The sequence below is a fragment of the Meles meles genome, chromosome 20 (genome assembly GCF_922984935.1).
Source record: "Meles meles chromosome 20, mMelMel3.1 paternal haplotype, whole genome shotgun sequence".
Taxonomy (NCBI): Eukaryota; Metazoa; Chordata; class Mammalia; order Carnivora; family Mustelidae; genus Meles; species Meles meles.
This window is the reverse complement of record NC_060085.1, coordinates 5,432,763-5,453,248: the sequence shown is the minus strand read 5'-3', so window position 1 is coordinate 5,453,248 and position 20,486 is coordinate 5,432,763. Positions and strand designations below refer to the sequence as shown.

General features: G+C 56.8%; 2 protein-coding genes across 3 annotated transcripts in view; one reads left to right on the top strand and one right to left on the bottom strand.

The window, feature by feature from the left end:
• The first annotated feature begins 8,477 nt into the window (after positions 1–8,477).
• Positions 8,478–12,203, top strand: CCL25 (C-C motif chemokine ligand 25). Of its 2 annotated transcripts, none has more exons than XM_045989719.1 (6): positions 8,478–8,620; positions 8,823–8,921; positions 10,733–10,859; positions 10,964–11,088; positions 11,395–11,514; positions 11,790–12,203. In XM_045989719.1, exons 2-6 carry the CDS (start codon positions 8,852–8,854, stop codon positions 11,795–11,797), a joined length of 450 nt encoding a protein of 149 aa, XP_045845675.1. In that variant the 5' UTR covers positions 8,478–8,620; positions 8,823–8,851; the 3' UTR covers positions 11,798–12,203. The 2 variants fall into 2 exon arrangements, with proteins under 2 accessions (XP_045845675.1, XP_045845676.1); XM_045989720.1 differs by having other exon boundaries at positions 11,684–12,203.
• A 954-nt stretch (positions 12,204–13,157) lies between these two features.
• The window catches only part of FBN3 (fibrillin 3), a 52,590-nt gene continuing 45,261 nt past the window's right edge, over positions 13,158–20,486 (bottom strand). Inside the window, exons 57-64 of the mRNA XM_045991463.1 lie at positions 19,939–20,064; positions 19,380–19,502; positions 19,070–19,186; positions 17,842–17,970; positions 17,633–17,752; positions 15,965–16,199; positions 15,364–15,514; positions 13,158–14,578 (exon numbers count right to left, since the gene is read on the bottom strand). Of these exons, the coding sequence (XP_045847419.1) occupies positions 14,240–14,578; positions 15,364–15,514; positions 15,965–16,199; positions 17,633–17,752; positions 17,842–17,970; positions 19,070–19,186; positions 19,380–19,502; positions 19,939–20,064 (1,340 nt within the window). The 3' untranslated portion in view covers positions 13,158–14,239. The remainder of the gene's footprint in view (positions 14,579–15,363; positions 15,515–15,964; positions 16,200–17,632; positions 17,753–17,841; positions 17,971–19,069; positions 19,187–19,379; positions 19,503–19,938; positions 20,065–20,486) is intronic.

The following is a 20,486-nucleotide window of genomic DNA, read 5'->3' as shown; positions in this document are numbered from 1 at the left end:
GAGCATCTTTTCATGTGTCTGTTGGCCATCTGTATTTCTTAAACAACACTCTCTTAAACACCAATGAGCCAAAAAAGAAATCACAAGGGAAATTAAAACCTATTTTGAGATGAATGAAAACAAAAACACAACATGCCAAAACTTACAGAATGCAGCAAAAACTGCTTGGAGATGTGTATAGCTATAAGTGCCTGCGTTAAAAAAGAAGAAAGATCGTGGGGGCACCTGGGTGGCTCAGTCGGTTAAACATCTGCTTTTGGCTCAGGTCATGATCCTAGGATCCTGGGATTGAGTCCTGCAGCCTGCTTCTCCCTCTGATTGCTGTTTCCCCTGCTTGTGCTCTCTCTGTCTCTGTCAGATAAATAAAATCTTTTTAAAAAGAGAGAGAGGAAAAAAAAAAAGAGAGAGAGAGAGAGAAGAAAGATCTCAAACCAACAGCTTCACTTTATACCTTAAGGAATTAGACAAAGTAAAGTAAACTAGCCCCCAAAGCTAGCAGAAAGAAGGAAATAATAAAGATTATAGGGGAGATAAGTGGAATAGAGAATACAAAAACAACAGAGAACGTCAACAAAACCAACAGTTGGCTTTATGATAAACTGACAAACTACCTAGATTAAAGAAAAAAGAGGGAATAACTAAAATCAAAAATGAAAGTGGGGACAAAACTCTGGACCTCAGAGAAATAAAAGTTTGTAAGACAATGCTAGGAACAATTAAATGCCAACAAATTAGCCTGAGAGCAATGAACAAATTAACAGAAACACACTACTAAAACTGACACAAGAAGAAATGAAAAATTTGTCCAGTTCACTGTGCTACCCTAAGCATTTGACTCCTCCCAACCCCTGCTAAACCAGTGGTTTTTCAACTCTTTTCAGAGGCCTAAGGGTTCCCACAGACCTAGGATGAATGGGGATGGGGGTGCTCTTAGGCACTGCAACCCCTGGTTGAACCACACAGCTCTATTTTCATCTGTTCTGTTCTTGGTGGGTGAATGGGTCTGCAGAGCATTTCTCAAAGAGTCAGGCCCTCTGGATTTGACCTTGCAAACCCTGTGAAGAAGAAAATCTGGCCAGATGGAGGTGTCACGCTCAGTAGCCAAACAAGGGGCAGTGCCAGGCTGGGGCTGATTGGAGGGAGGATGTGCATGGCTATAGCAGCCCAAGGGAATTGCAGTTCTGACAAGTCCTGCCTGGCTGGTCCTGCTCCCATCATGGTAGCCCTTGTCTCCTGTTTGATTGGCTATTCAGTGTCCCCTGCAGTTCCTTATGAATTTTAGACTCCCTTTTTCCATTTCTGCAAAAATGGTCGTTGGTATTCTGATAGGGATTGCCCTGAATGTATAGGCTACATTGGGGAGTACTATCATCATAACCATGTCAAGCCTTCCATAAACATGGAGATGTCTTTCCATGTACTTAGGTTTTCCTTAATTTCTTTAAGCATGGTTTGCAGTTTTCAGTCATAAGTCTTGTGTTTCCTTAGTTAAATTTATTCTTATGTATTTTAGTCTTTGTTGATGCTATTGTAAATGAAATTGTTTTTTAAATTTCCTAGTCAATTGCTCGTTACTATTGTATAGAAATGTAACTGATTTTTTATGTGTTGAGCTTGTGTTCTGCAACTCTGCTGGCTTTATTAGCTCTAATTGTGTGTGTGTGTGTGTGTGTGTGTGTGTGTGTGTGTGTGTGTTCTTCAGGATTTTTCTCTCTATATGATCATGTCGTTGGTGAAGATAGTCTATTTCTTCCCAGTTTGACTGCCTTTTTAATTTCCTTTTCTTGCCTAACTGCTCCAACTCCAGCACTGAGCACACTGTTGATTGGAAGTGATGAAAGTGGGCATCATTTTCTTGTTTGTGATCTAAGGGGGACGGCTTTCAGTCTCTCAACCGCTGAGTATAATGTTTACGGCTGGTCTTTTATAATGCCCTTTATCATTTGATGTTGAGGAAGTTTCTTTCCATTCCTAGTTTGGTGAGAGCTTTTATTGTGAAAAAGGGTTGGATTTTGTCAAATGCTTTTCCCTGCATCTGTTGAGATGATTGTGCAGTTTTTCCTTCATTCTATTAATGTGCTATATTAAGTTGATTTTCAAGTGTTGAACTATCCTTGCATTCCCAAGATAAATCTGCTTGCTCATGGTTCTTGATCCTTTTAATATGCTCCTGGATTTAGTTTGCTACTCTGGTGTTGAGGACTTTTTTTTTTTTTGAAGACTTTATTTATTTATTTGAGAGAAAGACATCAGCATGAGCAGGGAGAGTTGCAGAGGAAGAGGGAGAAGCAGGCTCCCCGCTGAGCAGAGAGCCCAGCACAGGGCTCAATCCCAGGACCCTGGGATCATGACCTGAGCTAAAGGCAGACACTTAACCAACTGAACCACCCAAGTGCCCCTGGTGTTGAGGATTTTGAATTTTTTTTTTAATTTGAACCCAACTTAATTAACATGTACTGTATTATTAGTTTCGGGGATATGTGCTGAGGAATTTGCATCTGTCTTCATCAGGGACATGGGTCTGTAGTTCTCTTGCAATGCCTTTTCCAGGCTGTGGTATCGGGGTAACGCTGACCTCATAAAATAAAATAAGTTCGGAGGTGTTCCCTCCTCTTCTGTTTTTGGGGAAGAGTTTGAATAGGATTGCTGTTCATTCTTTTCATGTTTGGTAGGATTCACCAAGGAAGCCATCTGGGCCTGCATTTTCTTCGCTGGGGGGTTTTGATTGCCCATATAGTCACCTTACGTGTAGTAACCCTTTCCGGGTTTTCTGTTTCTTCCTGAGTCAGTTTGGGTACCTTGTTTCCAGCAATTTGCGCATTTCATTTAGATTACCTAATTCGTTGGTGTACAATTATTCATAATATTCTCTTCTAATAGTTTTTAAAAATTTATGTAAGGGCAGTAGTTCGTACCCCCCCCCATTAAAAATTATTTATTTGTTTGTTTATTTATTAGTGCTCTCTAGCCCCATGTGGGACTTGAACTCATGATGCTGAGGTCAAGAGTTGCATACTCTACCGACTGAGTCAACCGGGTGCCCCTGCCCCATTTTCATTTCTGATTTTAGTTATTTGGGTTTTTTTTTTTTCCTCTTTTCTGGTTCCCTGTTTTATGTCATGTCAGCATTCCTCAGATGCTATTGTAAACCCATTGTTATAAAAGTAAAACTAAAAAATCTTTGTGACAGTAGGCACTAAATCTGTCTTGTCACCATGTTGTAACTACCAAACCCGGCATGTAAATATTCGGTAAATATTTCCTGAATTAGTTCTTGCTCGTGTAGAGCATGGAAGGGACTAGAAAGGGCCTTGCTCAAGCCCTAACAAAAGACAGGCTGCTACTCTTAAGTCTTCCCTGCCTGGGCTGATGTCCCCACACTGTATCTTCTCTGTGACCTTGGCGGAGCTCAGACACGGGGCTGACCACAACCCTCCCCCGGCTAAATCCCTCAGCAGCTCCCCGGTGCCCTTTCGACGAAGGTCACCCTTCTTGGCTCAGTATGGGAGGCCCTGAATAGACTGTCCCCTCCCTCCTCGTCTTCCACTACCCACCCCATCTCCCGCCCCAGCTGTCCTGCACTTACTTGGCAGGTCCCTCAGGTGTCCTGCTCTGTCTGACCTCTGACACCTGCTTGCCCTGCAGCTCTCCATCCAGTAGCTGTTCTCTCTGGAGACCTGGTGGGCTGCCCTCTGCATCCCCACAGCCTGCGTGCAGACGGTCCTCCAGAATCTAGACTATGGTACCGCACTGGCTGGGGGCCTTACGCGGGGAGTGGCATGTTGTTACCTGCCCTCTGTCTCCAGCTTTCTGCACATTACTTGGTACCTGCTTTCAAAGATAGGTTTTGTTCTTTTTCAGGTGTGGTGAGGCCAACAGATCAGGAGGTGATGGCCATTAAAAAGACAGATTGCTGGGGCATCCGGGCGGCTCAGTGGGTTAGGTGTCTGACTTTTGGTTTTGGCTCAGGTCATGATCTCAGGGTTGAGGGATCAAGTCCCGCACCGGGCTCCCTGCTCAACGTGGAGTCTGCTTGAGACTCTCTCTCTCCCTTTGCCCCTCCCCCTGCTCACGCACACATGCTCTTTTCCTCTCTCTCAAAATAAATAAAATCATTAAAAAGAAAAAAGTTGCTACTCACAGATCTCGGTGGGGGGGCACACCCTGCCACACGGGGCCGCAGGGAGAAGCACGAGAGTTGGTCAGGAGGCAGAGGGAGTGAGGGAAAACATGGGTAAGAGCCTGTACTCCGGTTTCCATGGGAGGGAATGGGTGAGGCAGCCCCTGCAGGCTCGGGGCTGGCTGGTTTGCATGATTCCAGTGGGCTCTGGGGCACAGGGGCTGTGTCTTAGTTGTCTGGCACCTGACTCTGGGGTGATCAGGGCAGGGGACAGTGTCCCTGAGTGTGAGAGCCAGAAAGGAGGGGGCTCTGGTGTGGGCTCTGGATCGGCTCATTTGCAGATGGGAGGTTTGCTCGGGAGGCATTTATGATCTCTAGGAATCTGCTCACCTTGGGACGGGCAGTCCTTCCATGATCAGGGAGGTCCCGGCTTTCGAAACATCATAAAAAAGACATGCTTGGAACACACGGGATTTTTAGGGCAGTAAAGTACCCTGATGCCATAAAGATGGATGCGTATCATTATACGTTTGTACAAATGCATGGAACATAGGGCCCCGGGAGTGGACCCTGATATAAACTATGGACTTTGGATGATAGTGACGTGCTGTCCGGGGCTCCAAGGCGGGATGTTGATAACGAAGGAGACTATGCATGCGTGGGGCAAAGGGTATGTGGGAAATCTCTGCACCTTCCCCTCAATATCACAGCGAAAATTAAGCTGCTTTTCAAAAAAAATGTCTTAATAAAGAACAGAAATGAAAAAAGAATCAGTATGAAATTATGAATGACAATTATCTGTGGGTAGAGCCGCCCTGCCCACTGAGGTAGCCACCAGCCACCCCACGGGGCTGTTCGACTCTTGAAACGTGCTGCGAACCTATAGCCAAGTTCTATTATGCCCAAAAAAGGGGCGCATATCTCATGAGTCGTTCTTATTTGATTACATGTGGAAATGATAATATTTTTATAGATAGGATTAAAGAAAATGCAGTATTAAAAATTTTTTTGAAGACATGCTTTTCTTTAACAAAAAAATGATTTTATTTATTTATTTATTAGAGAGCATGAGCAGGGCGGGGAGTGGCAGAGGGAGAGGGAGAAGAGGGCTCCCAGGTGAGCAGGGAGCCCAATGCAGGACTCGATCCCGGGACTCTGGGATCGTGACCCCAGCTGAAGGCAGCTGCTTAACCGACCGGCTCAGAGCTGACCTTCGAACCCGCCGCTGCTTACTTGGGCAGACAATGTAACCTCTTGTGCTTTAGTTGACTGCGTTTTTCCTGGTGAAATGGGGATGAATATTAATCCTACAGAGTTGTGATCCTCTCAGGCCAGTCTCTTCGGAGGAGCCCAGGCCATCCCCAGCGTCTTCCTGTCACACCAGGATTGTAGCCGTGATCCTAATCTCGAAGCATCTTGCTTCATATTTGCCACATGCCTTGTGTGCTCTACCCTGGGACCCTCTGTCTCCTTCACTGCTTTCCCCTGGCACCCAGCCCAGTGCCTGGCATACAGTAGGCACCTGCTAAGTGTCTGCTGAATGAACAAGGTAACAAATCGCCCCCAACAGATGTTCGGTAAGGATCGGTGACATCACCGTCATCTTCCGTGGCTGGGACACATCGGCCATCACCCCGGGGCCTAGCAAATGGCTGGCATGGGAGAGGCGCCCAGGAAACCTGTGTAGAAGGGGTGACTGGAGCTCAGCAACTTCACAGAGGGTCTCCAAGAGGGCCCCGGGGGACCATCACCTCAGAGCCCACCGCCCTTCCTCCCCACAACAGCCCTGCCTCTGCCCCAGCCTGGCAGGCCTGGCAGTAGGCCCCCTTCCTAGCTGGGGCAGTCCAGCTGGCCTGTCCACATGTCCTGTGAGAGCAGGGGAAGCACCAGGACTGAGGCCAAGGCTGCATACAACCAGGGCTGGTGGCCCAAGTCCCTCTGGACGGCCTGGCCCCCACCCAGACAGACAGTCACCGCAGCTACCCCATGGAACACAGAGACCACTGGTCAGCCTGGGGAGAGAAGCCCCCAAAGCCGGCTTTCCAGGAGGCAGCAAGGTCAACCACATCAGGAGCACAGTGAAAGGGGTCACACAGGGACAGTCTATAAATTAAGTCCCTGAAAGTCAGGCCAGAGGCTTGCAAGGCATCCTAGAAAAACCTTTTTTTCCTCCCTTCCTCCAGTTGCCTGGTAACCACTGTGCATCTGGGCCAGAGCAGGAGGCAGCTAGGCGCAACAGGAGTCCAGGCCCCGCAGACGGGTTGGTGTGCTCCTTCTGACAAGCGCAACAAGGAGGCGTGGGGGGAGGGCCCCTAGATGCTGCTTTCGCAGCCCACCTGAGCAGGGACCTGGGGACACCAGAGGTTCAGGAGAGCTGTGGACAGCACTGGGAAGGGGGGGGGGGATCTAATATGCAGCAGCAACTGCAGAAGGACCCCCCCACTTTAGCTGGTGGCACTTCCCCAGGGCCCATGTGCTTTTCTGATGACTCTCAGAGCCTCCCTGACCCTCTGTCTCTTCCTCTGCAAAATTGTCCAACACTGAACACCTGGGAGGGTTCTCTAGCAGAGAAATGAGAGCTAGCGGGGCCCCCAGAGGAACTCACTCCAAAGGGAGCGCCTGCGCCCACAAGCCTCAGACAGTCTCCTCCCCGTTAAGGCTGCGGGTGGGACAAACCGTGCCGGGGAGGGCGGGGAGGGGGGCTCGCTCGCGGGGGATCTCGGTCAACTCGGGGTCACACCACTGTCTTGGCGGCTGCCGCTGGCGGGACGGGCAGGTGCAGTAGACTGGAGCGGAGAGGCTGGCCGGACCCACCACGCCGCGTCCCCACGCCCCCAACCACGCGGAGCCGCGTCCCGCCCCCCTCCCCCACCCAGAGCAGGAGGTGGAGGAACTGCAGTCGCACGCGGGCCCTAGGGACGGCCGCAGCCACTGCTGTGGGACTGCTGGGGGGGGGGGGCACTGTGGCTCACCCGCCAGAGCGGGGCGGGGCATGGCTCGTAAGCTCCGCCCCGCGCCTAGGCCCCGCCCCCAAAGTCATTGGCTTCCATCCAGGGGAGCCCCCCCCCCCCCCCCGCAAAGGGTCCCTGCCAAGGGTCCCCGTGGGGCGGGGGCGGGGGGACGGGGAGGTGAGAAAGGGGCACGAGTGTGATAAATACCTGGGGTGGTCTCTAGTTAAGGATGCGGGAGATAAAAAGTTAAAAGTTCAAAGCGATAGGCTGTGAGGTCTCTGCAGAGGCCCCTTCCCACGGCAACCGCCCACTCCCACCCGTGGCACCTCTGACCGGGTGAGCCACGCCGAGCCAGGGGAAGGCAAAAGATGCCTTCTACGTGGGTTTTGCTTTGCTTCGTGCCGCCATGGTTACCTGGGGATCTGGGCATTTCTTCCCAAACTAGAGCATGTCTTTGTTCTGGTGGTTGTTAATAACATTTTACCCAGATAATATTCGAGAAAATTCACATACCACTGGAAGGGAAGGTCTCAGGGGCGCCTGGCTGGCTCGGTCAGCTAAGCGTCTGACTCTTGATTTCAGCTCAGGTCACCATCTCAGGGTCTTGGAATCAGCTCCAACTGGGGCTCTGGGTTCAGCCGGGAATCTGCTTGAGGATTCTTTCTCCCTCTCTCTCTGCCCCTCTCCCTGCTGAGCGTGTGCCTGCTCTCTCTCTCTCTCTCTCTCTCTCTGTCTCTCAGATAAATAAAAGTTTAAAACAGATAAAATAAAATCTTTAAAAAAAGAAAGCGTAAAGTTCATGTGCTTACCCCTGTTCTCCCCTCCCAGCCCATGGCAATGACGGATTTTATTTTCTGCTCCTATGGATTTGCCTGTTCTCAAAACCAGGGCATTTCTGCAGAACTGTAAGGCTCCCCATTGTGGGGAAGGAGAGAAAAGTGGGGTGAAGTCAGGACCCCATGGGAACAGGTGGCTTGGGAGCAGGAAGCAGGGCAGAGGCTCTAGGCAGCCTGAGGCCCCGTCTGTGGGAAGCCGAGGTACGCCCTGGGGTCCAGCAGGAGAGGGAATGCAGGGAGGAGAGAGGGTCCTTTGGGGGAGAAAGCAGGGGCTGACTGAGATGGGGGAGGAAGTCAAGGGGGCTCCGGAGGCAGCCAGCCTTCAAGGGGCCTGGGCAGGCTGTGTCTGTCCATCTGTGTGGTCCTGCCTCCAGGCCCCAAGGGAGCCAACCCTTGTCTGCCTCACATCCTCAGAGTTGAGAAAGTCAGTGTTTCTTGCCAGCTCTTTGAAGTAGGTCCTCGTGTCCCCAGGTATCTACAGCCAACTCCCTCCAGGTGCACCTTGACATGGGAGAGAGGAGCTAGAAAGAGAAACTGGGAGAAACCCACGGCGGAGGCGGAGGCTGAGTGAGAAAGGAGGGGGGCAGGGGAGGAGGGTCCGTGGCCACAGGGTGGGGCTCCATCTATAAAGGCTGTGACACCTGACGGCCCGCCGGGCAGGAGAGCGTGGAGACACCCCTGCAGGCACAGCTCCTGGGTCCCCGTATGTGTTGGTGAGTCCCGCCCCCTCTCCGCGCCCCGCCCCCCCCCCCCCCCCCCATCTTGGCTGAGACCAGCGCAGGCCCTACCAGAACCCCTGGTCCCTCCCCTCTGCAGAGGGCCCTGGGGGTCGGACTCGAGATAGGGGTGCTCCCAGGGCCCGCTGCTGTCCATTTTGGGTCCTCATTACCCCTACCTCTCCCCTTACTCCTCAAGACAGCCGAGGAGGAAGGCCAGCCTGCACCATGAACCCGGGGCTCCCGCTCTGCCTCGTGGCCAGCTTGGTGGGTGCCTGGTCTACCATCCACGCTCAAGGTAATGTCCTGGGCCATACCCACCCTGCCCTCCTGGGAGCCCTCCTCTCCCCACCCATCCTTCCTGCCCTCCCCCCTTTGCCCCGTCCCTCCTCCAGAAGCCTCCCTTTTTCATCTCTACCCTGAATTCTGCCGGACAACTCCTGCCCCCAGGGATGCAGGAACTCGGGGCATTTGTGAACCCCCTCTGGGGGGGCAGGCCCCTCAGCCCCTCCTTCCAGAGCCCCTGTGATGTGTCCACAGGGGTTCGTGACCCAAAGCCTCCCTGCCAGGACTCTAGCTAGCCCAGGGACTGTGAGGAGCAGAGGGACTGAGGGGAGCCCGGGTGCCGTAGCCAGGGGCACACTGCAGGGACGGGACAACAGGAGTGAGGTTCCCCCTTCCCCCACGGGCTACCTGTGCAGTCTGGCTGAGAGTTACTACTCAGTCTTCATGAGCCTCAGTTTCCTCATCTGCAAAGTGGGGCTCTGAATTCCCGCTGCAGAGACAGGACACCGGAATCCAATGGGCCGATATTTGCAAAACTCTTCAGTGCCCGGCGGCAACAAAGCTAACCATTACTGCTATTAATGGGGAGTCCCTTCCCACTTCTCCCTCTATTAGGCATCTGAGGATTTGGTACATACAGTGTCCACCAAGAGCCCGGCCACTGTGTCCTGCGTCCCTAGGACATAGGACAGGGCCCCCAGGGGAGGCAGCTGAGCCCCAGTAACTGTCTGAGCAGGGTCCCTGGCTTGGTCAAAGCCCCAAAGCCACCCCCATCCCCCCTGCCCTCCCTGCCCCGCCTGCCCCTCACTGGGCCTGAGAGGCCCTAGCCCTGCTTCCAGGAGACCTTACCTTTGCCCAGGATGGGGCTGGGCTTCATTCCCCTTGTCCTGCTATCAGAGGCCCGTCGTGGGGCCCTTTGACCCGGGGGCAGAATGGCCCCCGGCTTGCCTGGTACTGCAACCCGGCACCCCCGCCCGTTGCCCTCTGGGGCCAAGGTTTGGAGACGCGGGAGACCACTCAATCCTCCTCCCCCATTCCTCCTACTGCACTTGGCCAGAACCCAGGTGTGGCACCTGGAGGCGGGGGTCAGCAGCGGGATGGATCCCACAGGGCCTTGAAGGTCTCTCCCTGTCCGTCTCATCGGGTTCCCCTGCTCATCCTCCCAGGCCCTGCCGGCCCCAGCACCTCCTCTTCCAAGCCCACCCTGCTCTAGGCCCCTGTTCTTCCGCCTCCCAGCACAACCGACCTCTGGGCCCCGCCCCTCCTCCCCAGGCTGTCCAATTCCATTCTATACACATCCGGCACCTAGTAGGACCTCGAAATGCCTTTTTTTCAACCAACCAGTAAATGAACAGAGACCTCCAGGTTTCTGGCCCGCTGACTGACTGGTCACTGATGGGGACAGAGGCAGAAGTATTTGAGATAGCTCTAGGCCGGGAAGGGCCAGCTTGGAGCAGGAGCTGGGACATCAGGAGCGGCTGGCCAGACCCTTCATTTTAGAAGGGACTGGGCTGGGCATGGGGGCCCCTGCTCCCCCCCTCGGGGCATACCATCTGCGCCCCTTGCCCTCTACCCCAGGGCAGGAGTAGAAGCAGCTTTGATCCCTCACCCATTGTGTAGTCCTGGGCCTCTCCCAGCCCTGGACTGTGGGACCCCCTCCAACTCCTGCCAACTCCCCATATCAGGGGTCAAAGGTGAGCCGAGCTAGCCTCCTTATCACCGGAGATGGGAGGGCTGCCGTCTGTTTCGGGGTGCGTGCATCTGGGGCAGTGCTTGCCGAGTGCGCGTGCGCACAGCGACCTGAGCCTCCGGCCGTGCTTGCAGGTGTCTCGGAGGACTGCTGCCTGGACTACCACCGCTGCGTGCCGCCCCGCCTGCTCCGCCTGCTCCGGCTTGTCCAGGGCTACCGGCGCCAGGAAGTGAGCGGGAGCTGCAACCTGCCTGCCGTGATGTGCGTGGGCTCGCGGGAGGCTGGGGCGGGGGAGGGGGGCTCATACACAACTTTGCTCCCTGCTCCCACCCTAACCTGGAGACCCGCTTCCCCACCCCCCGCAGATTCTCCTTCCCGAAAAACAAGGTGCTGTGTGCGAACCCGAGGGACAGCTGGGTGCAGAAGATGACAGACTTCCTGGATGCGGGGAACAAGACCTTCTCAAAACACCTCTGGAGACACTTTCACGGTGTGTGAAACCCAAGCCCAGCATCTGGGGCCTCCCCCTCTCTGCTGTGGGCCCCTGGGCTTCTCAGCCCCCAAAGGAGGGGATCGAAGTCCAGCATGCCAAAGAGGGCAGATTGCTGGTGAGTGGAGACTGAGTGAATGAACAATTCTTTTAGCCCAGACTTCTTCCATCGCTAGAGTTGGCAAACTCAAGCAAATGGGAAGCTCATCAGCTCAAGTGACTAGCCAATGGCTTCAGGCATGGCTGGATCCAGGTGCTCAGAGAGCACTGGAGGATCTCTTATCTATTCCTTTCTCTCTCGTACAGACTCCCCCTTTAGATGTAAGAAGGAAGGCCCTGGAAACTCCAAGCTCCCACCATCCAAGTTTAGGAGGCCCGGCAGATTCAATAAGAGGGAAACTTCCTTCCGGACAAAAATGAATGCAGGTAAGGATTCTGATGATGTGGCTGTCTCTCCACCCATCACCACTGCCATGGGATGAGGGCTTCTGAGCAGCAGACTGGGTGAGGGGACTCCCTTCCGGGACCAAGGAGGCTGGCCCCATGTCAGCCCTGCAGGCTGACACTCAGGTGGCCGTTTACTGCCCTAACCCAGCCTAGGGGGCTTCAGCAAGTCCTGCAAGGAAATGACCAAGAGCGGCAGGGCCTCCAGCTCCACTCCAGTCCCGGTCACCTGCCGGCCTCTCCACCACCCCCTGCAGGACCATGAGCCCGGGCAGCTCCAGGATTAGCCCAGCACGAGATGGGCTGGACCTTTCTTCACAACGGCCCCCTGCGGCTCTGGGTGCCCCAGCCTCCCTGTCGTTTGGGCCGAATCTCTGTGCCTGTGCCTGAGCCTGCGGCTGGCTACCTCCACATCCTGCTCCTCAGGCAGCTGGAAGGACAGGGCTGACCTTACTTCGAGCCCCCTTGCCTGCTCCAGGAACCAGAGTCAGTGCTAAGCAGTGGGTTTGTAGAGGACAGTTGGAATACCTCGCCTACCTGAGCCCCTTGCCACCAGTCTTGGGCCACACCCGCCTGGGTCCCTCTGAGTCCTTGCAAAGCACCCATCCCTGGACGCTTCTCCCAGGCCATGCTTTTCTACAGTTTTTAAATAAACCTTTGATGGAATGCTGTTCCTGTCGGTCACGTTTCATTATAGGCTGTGCATCCCGGTCCCCGCCTGTGTTGAATCCCACGTGGCTGTCCCACCCCCAGATCTGCGCTGGCAGTCCTCACAGCGGACGACTCCTGGGGGACATGCTGGCTGCAGGCCCGGGTGCGAGTCCAGCTGGTGACCTTGAGTAAACCACTCGTTCTCTTGGCACCTCTTTCCTCGCCTCTAAAACGGGGCTCACTGTGCTTGTTCTGCTCAGATCCCTGGGCTCAGATCCCCAGCTAATGCGGAGGAGTCCTCTGCAAGCTCTGACAGGGGTCCAGAGAAGCTCCTGGTAGGCCAAGGGGACCAGAACCGGGCCAAGAATACAGCCCAGGCATCAGTGACCATCCTGCAGGGAGAGGCAGGGCCATACTCCGGTCACTCGGCCAGACTCAAGCCATCCAACTGCCCTGTCCTCTGGCAGCCTGTTTCCGGCATGACAGAGAACATTCCAGACAAACCAAATGCTCCCTCTCTAGAGGACAAGAGGCGGTTTGCGGGCAGCGGGTCGCACCCAGGCCCCACTAGGCTATGGAGGCAACTCGGGCAGATTTTACAAACTCGGTGAGCCTTGGTCCCCCCTTGCCCCATAGAATGGGTGAGATCACTGCTTTTCTCAGACACGTCAACGGGGACTAAATGCACTACTCTCGGGGGGTGCCTGCCTGGCGGTCAGGACCCTGGGGTCGTGAGCTCCAGCCCCACATTGGATATAGCAATAGTTAAAAAAATAAATAACTAAACTTCAAAAAAAAATGTACTGTCTGCGACAGGCATGGCGTACACTCACGCTGACCACGCGTCCACGGTCTCCTGGTATGGAGCTGGGCCGTCATGGTGCGTAGACGCAGCCCGCCCAGGAACCAGGCAGGATGGCCCGGTTGGTGACGGCACAGATGCGGGCCCAGACGCCCCATTTTGAACCCTGGCTCTGCTACCTGCCCCTTGGGAGTCACCTTCTGCTCTGGTAGCCTGTTTCCCAATCTGTAAACCGGGGATGAGCACAACAGCCTCTATTCCAGGCAGTTCCAAGGACAACAACATGGGTCGACGACGGAGATTATTTGGAATGGGGCCAGCACGTCGCACGTGGTCAGGAAGCGTGAGCCGTTGTCATCAGGACCGGTGAACCCCACCAGGGCTTCCAGTGGTGGCCACTGGCAGCCTGGCTTTTTGTCAGTCATGGGTCTGAAATTCACCCTGGGACCATGTCCCCCAGCCCCGGGGTGGAAGGTGGCTTTCATCTGCGTCTCACCTGCACGCTTTCTCCTCCAAGCCCCGGGCTGAAGTCCATCCTACCCTCCGGGGCCTGCTGCTCCCTGCCCTGTGAGCCTGACCCGGCCTTGCTGAGCGCACCATCTCCTGACTTCCAGAACATGCTGGAGAAGCAGACTTAACCCAAAATAACTTTATTGTCGCCTCTGCTTCTGCTATTAAAGCAGCCTGGAACCCTGCCCACCCCACCGGGGGCCTGAGCATGGCTCTGTGTTACCAACTCCGGCTGGGGCCCCACAGGCTCTTTGGCTCGGAGGGTCAAGCCCCAGGCCCACACCAGCCGTCCGTTCCCACGTCCCACGGCCGCCCAGGGGTGACCCACGTGTACAGCAGTGTAAGCCCGAGATCGACCAGCTCCAGGGAATCACAGACTCCTCCTTGACCCTGGGTGTTGGGGGACGGTGCATGCCATGGTTTCCAGCTGGCTTCCGGGGAGGATGGACTGTTGGGGTCCCCCTGGGCAGAGGCTGGGTTCGCCTGAGGTCAGAGAATCGCATTTTACTCTTCCTGAGTTTTGGGGTTCCACCTGGTCCGTGATCCCACTGCTGGTGGGATCAGTAGCCCCCAAGGCCAAGGCTTCACCGGGGTCACCAGGGTCTCTCTGCGGTGCGTGGTGAGCTGAGTGACATCAGTTTCCCCCAAATCCTGCCAGAAGAGGCAAGGACGGGGCAGTGCCCGTGCAGGGAGTCCGGAGATGGGGGCTGCGGGAGGGGTCTGGGGTCAGGCAGGAGAGGCGGACTACAGCAGCCGCAGGAGCACCTTCAGCCGCAAGGCCCTGCCCCCTGGCGTCAGCAGCCCCTCCGGCCAGGGGCTCCAGGGCCCTGCCACGCTCACCACCTCCAGCTGGTAGGTTCCAGGCCCAGGCCTCCGACGCCCCAGCCGCAGGGAGCTGAGGCCCGGGAGGTGATGCATGCGGAAGAACCCTGGCCCGTTGCCACGGGCGATGACATAGCGGACCCGTCCCCCCAGGCTCTCCAGGGCTGGCCGCAGCTCTAGGATGTGCTCAGCCCGGCCCAGGCGGGAGAGGTTCAGGCCCAAGGTCAGCGGGGCCTCCGAGTCGAGGCTGGCCAGGCTCACCTGTGGACAAAGACCAGGCAGGTGCCCGTCAGAGGCAGGGAGAATCGGAATGCAGTGGGTAGGGGCCCGTAGAGAGGAGCTGCCTGAGAGCTTTCCGGTTCCCCGGGGGTGGGGGTGGTTGCTACGCTTCCTGCATCTGGGCTCTTTGAGAGTCCCCTGTGTGCAGATGACAAACCCCTCTTTATGTGAGCGGCTCTCAGTGTGCTCCTGGTCCTGGCAGCCGGACAGGGCCCTGAATAAGCCAGCGGCCTCACTGGCAGGCTAACCCGGGCTGGGTGACGCAGCCAGGCCTAAAGGAGGTGATCTGTGTTTTCTTCCTCTTGGCTCTGGGCACTGCTGTGTTTGTTCCGCCTCATTTACATGTTGAGGGGTGCTTTGTGGTTGTGTTAATGCTAGTCCTGTTTCCCTGCCCTTCTGGTCTGCAGACTTGAGCTCCCGTCCCCCCAACCCGTCTTGCTCAGACATGTGCTCTTGCTGACACCTTCTGGCAGTCTTGGGTATTGCAGGCAAAGCCCAGGGAGGGGGGCCCAGGGGGCAGGGCAAGAGGTGGGGGGCAGCCCCCCCACCCAGATCCGTGGGTGCCCATCCCAGGAGCCCCACCAACCTGCACTCACTCTTACAGACGAGGGCCCTACCCTTGTGAATCTTATGGAAAACAATGGCAACAATAGGAAAGGGGAAAAAACGAGGGGAAATAGGGCAAAGTAATACATATTTGGTTAAATCTAATACTGAAAGCCCCTCAGACTCAACATTCCTCTCACTTCTGCCTTCCTTCTCCCCACCTGGTGACCCCCGTAGGTGCTGCGCCGTGGCCGGTCATGAGGGGGGAGGCCATTGACCTTGCACTCATAGCAGGCTTCGGATGAGAGCAGCTCCTCCTCGTCTGGGGTCTCCTGGGGTCCAGGGCTGAAACCCAGGCCAGAGACACAGTGCCTGGGCCAGGACAAGGGGATGATGGGTCTTCAGGGGCAGGCTGCGGGGTTCTTCCCCCCCTCCCCCTCCAGCTCCCACTCTCCATTCGGAGCCACGTTGCCCATGGGGACGGGTGCTGGTGTGTCAATGTGCAGGAGTGCCTCGTGTGTGTGCCTGCGCAGAGGATGTGCGCATGCGTGCATGCATCCCTTGGTTCCCCGCGTGTGCACGCTAAGATCTACGAATGCATAAGGCTGACCAGGGGTGCTAGCATAGGCGTGAGTCATGCAAATGCTCAAGGGCACTACAGAGAAGTGTGCACCTACATCTGTGTATGTGCAAATACATGGGCGCACCACGCAGGCAACTGCACCAGAGTGGGGTGTGAGCTCTCGTGTGCATGCATACATGTGCGCACAGATGCTCTTGTGGCGTTGGGGAACCTGGGCCCACCCCCCTCCAGCCCCTCACCCTTGCCCAGCCCGGAAGTAGCCTTGGGGACAGCCGCACAGGAAGCCACCAGGGGTGTTGGCGCAGCTGTAGCTACAGGGCCCGCCCCGGGCGGCACACTCGTCTATGTCCTGGCAGCCCCCCAGGGCCTGGTCAAAGTCAAAGCCAGAGGGGCAGACGCAGCGGAAGCCACCCAGTGTGTTGTGGCAGGAGGCGCTGCCGCAGGCCGTAGGGGACAGCACGCACTCGTTTTCGTCTGTGAGTGGGGAAAGCAAGAGAGAGAACATGGGGGATGGGGGGGCCTTTGCACCCCCAGAACCCCTGCCCGCAGCACTCCCGGTCCCCTCGCAGTTAATTCTGGCCCCTCCTCCCTCAGAGCCCTGAGTCAGCGTCACCCTTCATCAGGCTCTGCGTGGGCCCTGGACTAGGTCTGCCCCACCCCTGCACTCCTCAGCTCCCTCAGCCCTGTAGTCCTTCAAATTTCAAAATTTCCCAGAAATCCCAAATCGTGGAACAATCTAGAATGAGGTTTCGTACGTGGCACTCCTGACACTGGGGACCGGATCATTCCCTACGGTGGGGGCTGTCCCATGCACCACACGACACTGAGCAGCAGCCACGGCCTCCACGCACGAGATGCCAGGGGGGCCCGCCTCTCAGTCGTGATGAGCGGAAAGTCTCTAAGACATTTCCAAATGTTCCCAAGGGCGCAGAACCATTCCCAGTTGGGAACCACTGGCCTAATTACTCCCGGTCCCCTCCACCAGAGGAGACAGCCAGAGAGCGGGGAATGGAGTCTGCTACTTGGCCCACTTCTGTATCCCAGGGCCTGAGGCAAGGTGGGTCCCCGGCAAACCACAGCGGGAAGAGTGAGGGAATGCGTGCGCAGAGCGGGAGGGACTGGCAGCGGAGGGGAAGGTCTGCGCAGTCCCCAGGGGCCAACCACTACGGGGCAGGACAAAGAGGGGGCAGGACAAAGAGGGAGAACGTAGTCGAGAACCCACCATCAGGGGCAGGAGGAGAACCAGAGAGAAGGCAGTATCAGAGAGGGGGCAGGAGGGCAGGACAGCCGCGTCAGAGAGGCTGAGGGAGGAGAGTGTCCGGGAGGTGCAGACAGCGGTGCCCAGAGCAGGGGAACTGGAGGGGTCTCCAGGGAGCAGGCCGACGAGGGTAGAGAGTGAAAGCCAGACTGTAGGGGAGGAGTGGAGAGAGGTGATAAGGACGAGGCTGTCAGGAGGAGGGCCTTGAGCACAAAGAAAAGCATGTGATGGAGAAGGTCGGGGTGCTGAAGGCTAGTCCCCCAGACAGAGGGCCTCTGCAACAGCTATGGAGAAGATGTAGCACACGCGCTCCTATTCCCCATTGCCACACCCGTGGCAGGCATCACTAATCGATCCCAGCACTCTTTCCCAGGGATCACAGGCACTGACTCAGAATCCTTCTCCGCTGAGTCCCACCCAGGCCACTACTCCCTTAGAAGTGGACTTGAGCTTTGCCAAGCTTGCTCTGCGGCCCCCTGACTCCCCAGCCTCCCCAGCCGTGGAGGTGGGGGCAGTGCCTGACCTCCCAGGCTGGCCCATCTGTCCTTTAGGATTGTCCCAGCGTCCTGGGTGGGGGTGGCTCCTGGTTGTCTGCTCTGGCCGGATCGTGATGGGGGGCCCCGGCTTCCTCCCAGCCCTGGACACTCACCCACACACTGGCTCCACTGGGAGTGGGGGGTGAAGCCCCGAGGGCAGGCGCAGCGGTAGGCCCCCAGCTCGTTCTGACAGCCGTGCTGGCAGCGGTGGGGCCCGTCACACTCGTTCACATCTGCGAGACATGGCCAGGGCCAGATGGTCTGCCTGGAGGCCCCCTGGACCGCAGCCTGGGCCCGCACCCCACCCAAAGCCCAGCTCTACCTTCACAGCCACGGCCCGAGCTGTCCAGGGCGAAGCCTTGGTGGCACTCACAGCGAAAGCTGCCGGGCGTGTTGTGACAGTGCCCGTAGGTGCCACACGGGCCAGGCTGAGCCAAGCACTCGTCATTGTCTGCAGGGGACAGAGAACGGGGTGGTGGGGGGGTGGCCTAGGGGTTAGGGGATTCGGGTTAGAGACTACCATGCCAGGCCCGCCGCCTGATCGACGGTGTGGCTTCAGGGTGAGTCACTGACCCCCGATGGGCGCACAACTCGCTCTTGTACCTCCTTCAGCCCCTTGTACAAATGTCCCTTTTGAAGGGGCTTCTGATCCCTACGTGGGAAATACTGCAGGCTTCCCGGTCTCCTTCCTCTGCTTTTATGTTTTCTCTCTCTCACGCCACAAGGTGTTACCTCACTGTTTGTTTCTATCTGGATTCCCTGCCAGCGGGGACAGTCGGCGACAACAGTCTGCGACAACAGCCAACAGCGGGCTGACCTCTTGGGTTCACTGCTGTGGCCTCAGGGTTTCGGACAGGGCTAGGCAAATCACTTCTGCAAAGGGCCAGCTGGGAAAAATCTCTGTGACTTTGTTGCAACCAGTCTGCTGTGGCTCCAAAGCAGCCGTATGTAAATAGAAGGGTGTGGCTGTGTGCCAATAAAACTTTGTTAACAAAAGCAAGTAGGGGGCTGGGCCTCACGGAGGGGATTGGAGTGGGCATCCCTCTGGCCTAGAGCACTGCCTGGTACACGGGAGGTCTCAGTAGGTGCTGGCTGAGTGCGTTAGTGGGAGCCTGAATGGGGACACCCACGGCTGACCTTGGCCCTCAGAGGGGTTCTCATTCTTTCAGGCCGCAGGACACTCAAAAGTGATGGGAGTAGCTGATGCCCCGGCAGCCAAAGCTGTGAACCAACTTCCCCTCTGGACCCTGTGAGCCCCTGGGGTTTTGGGAGCACCCTGGGGAGCTCTAGGAGAGAGACCCAGCAGGGACTGGTCGGGGCAAAGGTAAGTGTGCTGGGTCAAGGTCAGAGGGATTCCTCAGAGCGGGCCTCCCACGTCCCTAGGGTGAGGAAGGAGACTGCCACCGGTGTCTGAGCACGCACAGAGCGCGGACTCTGTTCCGATCACCTGTGTCCGCGATGTCTGGCACACACTCAGCGCTCGCTATGTATTTGGGAAATGAGCGAAGTTGGTGCCTTGCACCAGCCGGGGGGAGGGGGAGGGGACTCACCAAGGCAGGCCTGGTGGTGCCGGGTGAAGCCGGGGGGACAGCGGCAGGTGAAGGAGCCGACGGTGTTGGCGCAGAAGAACTGGCAGTTGTGTTGCCTGGAGGAGCACTCGTCCAGGTCTGTGGCACAGACAGTCCCCGCGGGCTCAGAGCAGGGCCCCTGGGGCTGGGGGCTTCCCGGGGAAAGACCCCAGGGTTGGTGTCCAATGCCATGCAGTGGGGAGGGGATGAGTGGCCGGGGACATGCCCAGGGCATCCCTGGGGGACTGGGGATGGAGCCCCACAGGGCCCCGGGGGGGGGGGGGAATGTCACCTCTGCAGGTCCTGCCGTCCTCCTCCAGCTGGTAGCCTCGGGGGCAGGCGCATAGGAAGCTGCCCTCCGTGTTTTTGCAGAGGAAGGCACATGGTGTGGGGGCCTGGCCACACTCATCTATATCTAGAGGGTCGGCAGGGGGTCAGACGGATGTTTCCAGAGGCTCAGGGCCCGGTGTCTATGGGCTTACATAAGGAATTGGCCCTTTTTTCACAAAAAGCCAGAGAATAGACATGTTTGGCTTTGCAGGCCACATGGTTTCAGTTCCAACTACTCAACTCTGCCCTTGTGGTGGGAAAGCAGCCACAGGGCGAAGGAAAACAAATAGGCGTGGCTGGGTGCCAATAAAACTTTATTAACAAAAACAAGTGGAGGGCCGGACTAGTCCCTTGAGCCGGAGTTTGCTGATCCCTGACTTAGGTGAACATCTGCTAAAATCTCAGAATGCACAAAACACCAGAAGGAAAGTGATCAGGGCAGGGGGCCTCTTCCCGTTCAGGCCAGAGGCACAGGCTGCAGGCAAAAGGGGCGGGGCCACGGTGGGGGTGGGGAGGCTCACCCAGACAGGCCGTGGCAGCAGCATCCGGCGTATAGCCAGCCTGGCAGCGACAGCGGAAGGAGCCAAGGCTGTTGACGCACTCGCCGTGGGGGCACACGTGAGCGAGCATGCGGCACTCGTCCACATCTGGGGGACACGCAGGGCTCCGCTGCACTGGTCGTCTGAGGTCACTGGGGCACAGCTCTGCCTTGTGTCTGCCAGCCCTCTCCCTGGGCCCATGCCAGCCTCTACGTCCCCTCCCTGACCCCGGAGACCCCACCCTTGGGCTGCGAGTTGTAGCTCAGCTATCAGGACACACTCACGAAGCTCCTTCCACACACTGAGGACACCTGTCGGGGGCACACGCTCCCTACCGCCTCACCAGCACACCCGAACACAGAAGCACAGAGACGCACACGTACTGCACACCAGCCACACGCTGACGCTCCTGCGGAAGCACAGGGCTGCACACTCGGGCTCCTCTGTTCCCCCAGACACACCCTCGCAGAGACACTCCCTCCTCAGCCCCTGGTGTCATGGCTGCTCCCTTGGGATGACCAGTCTCACCC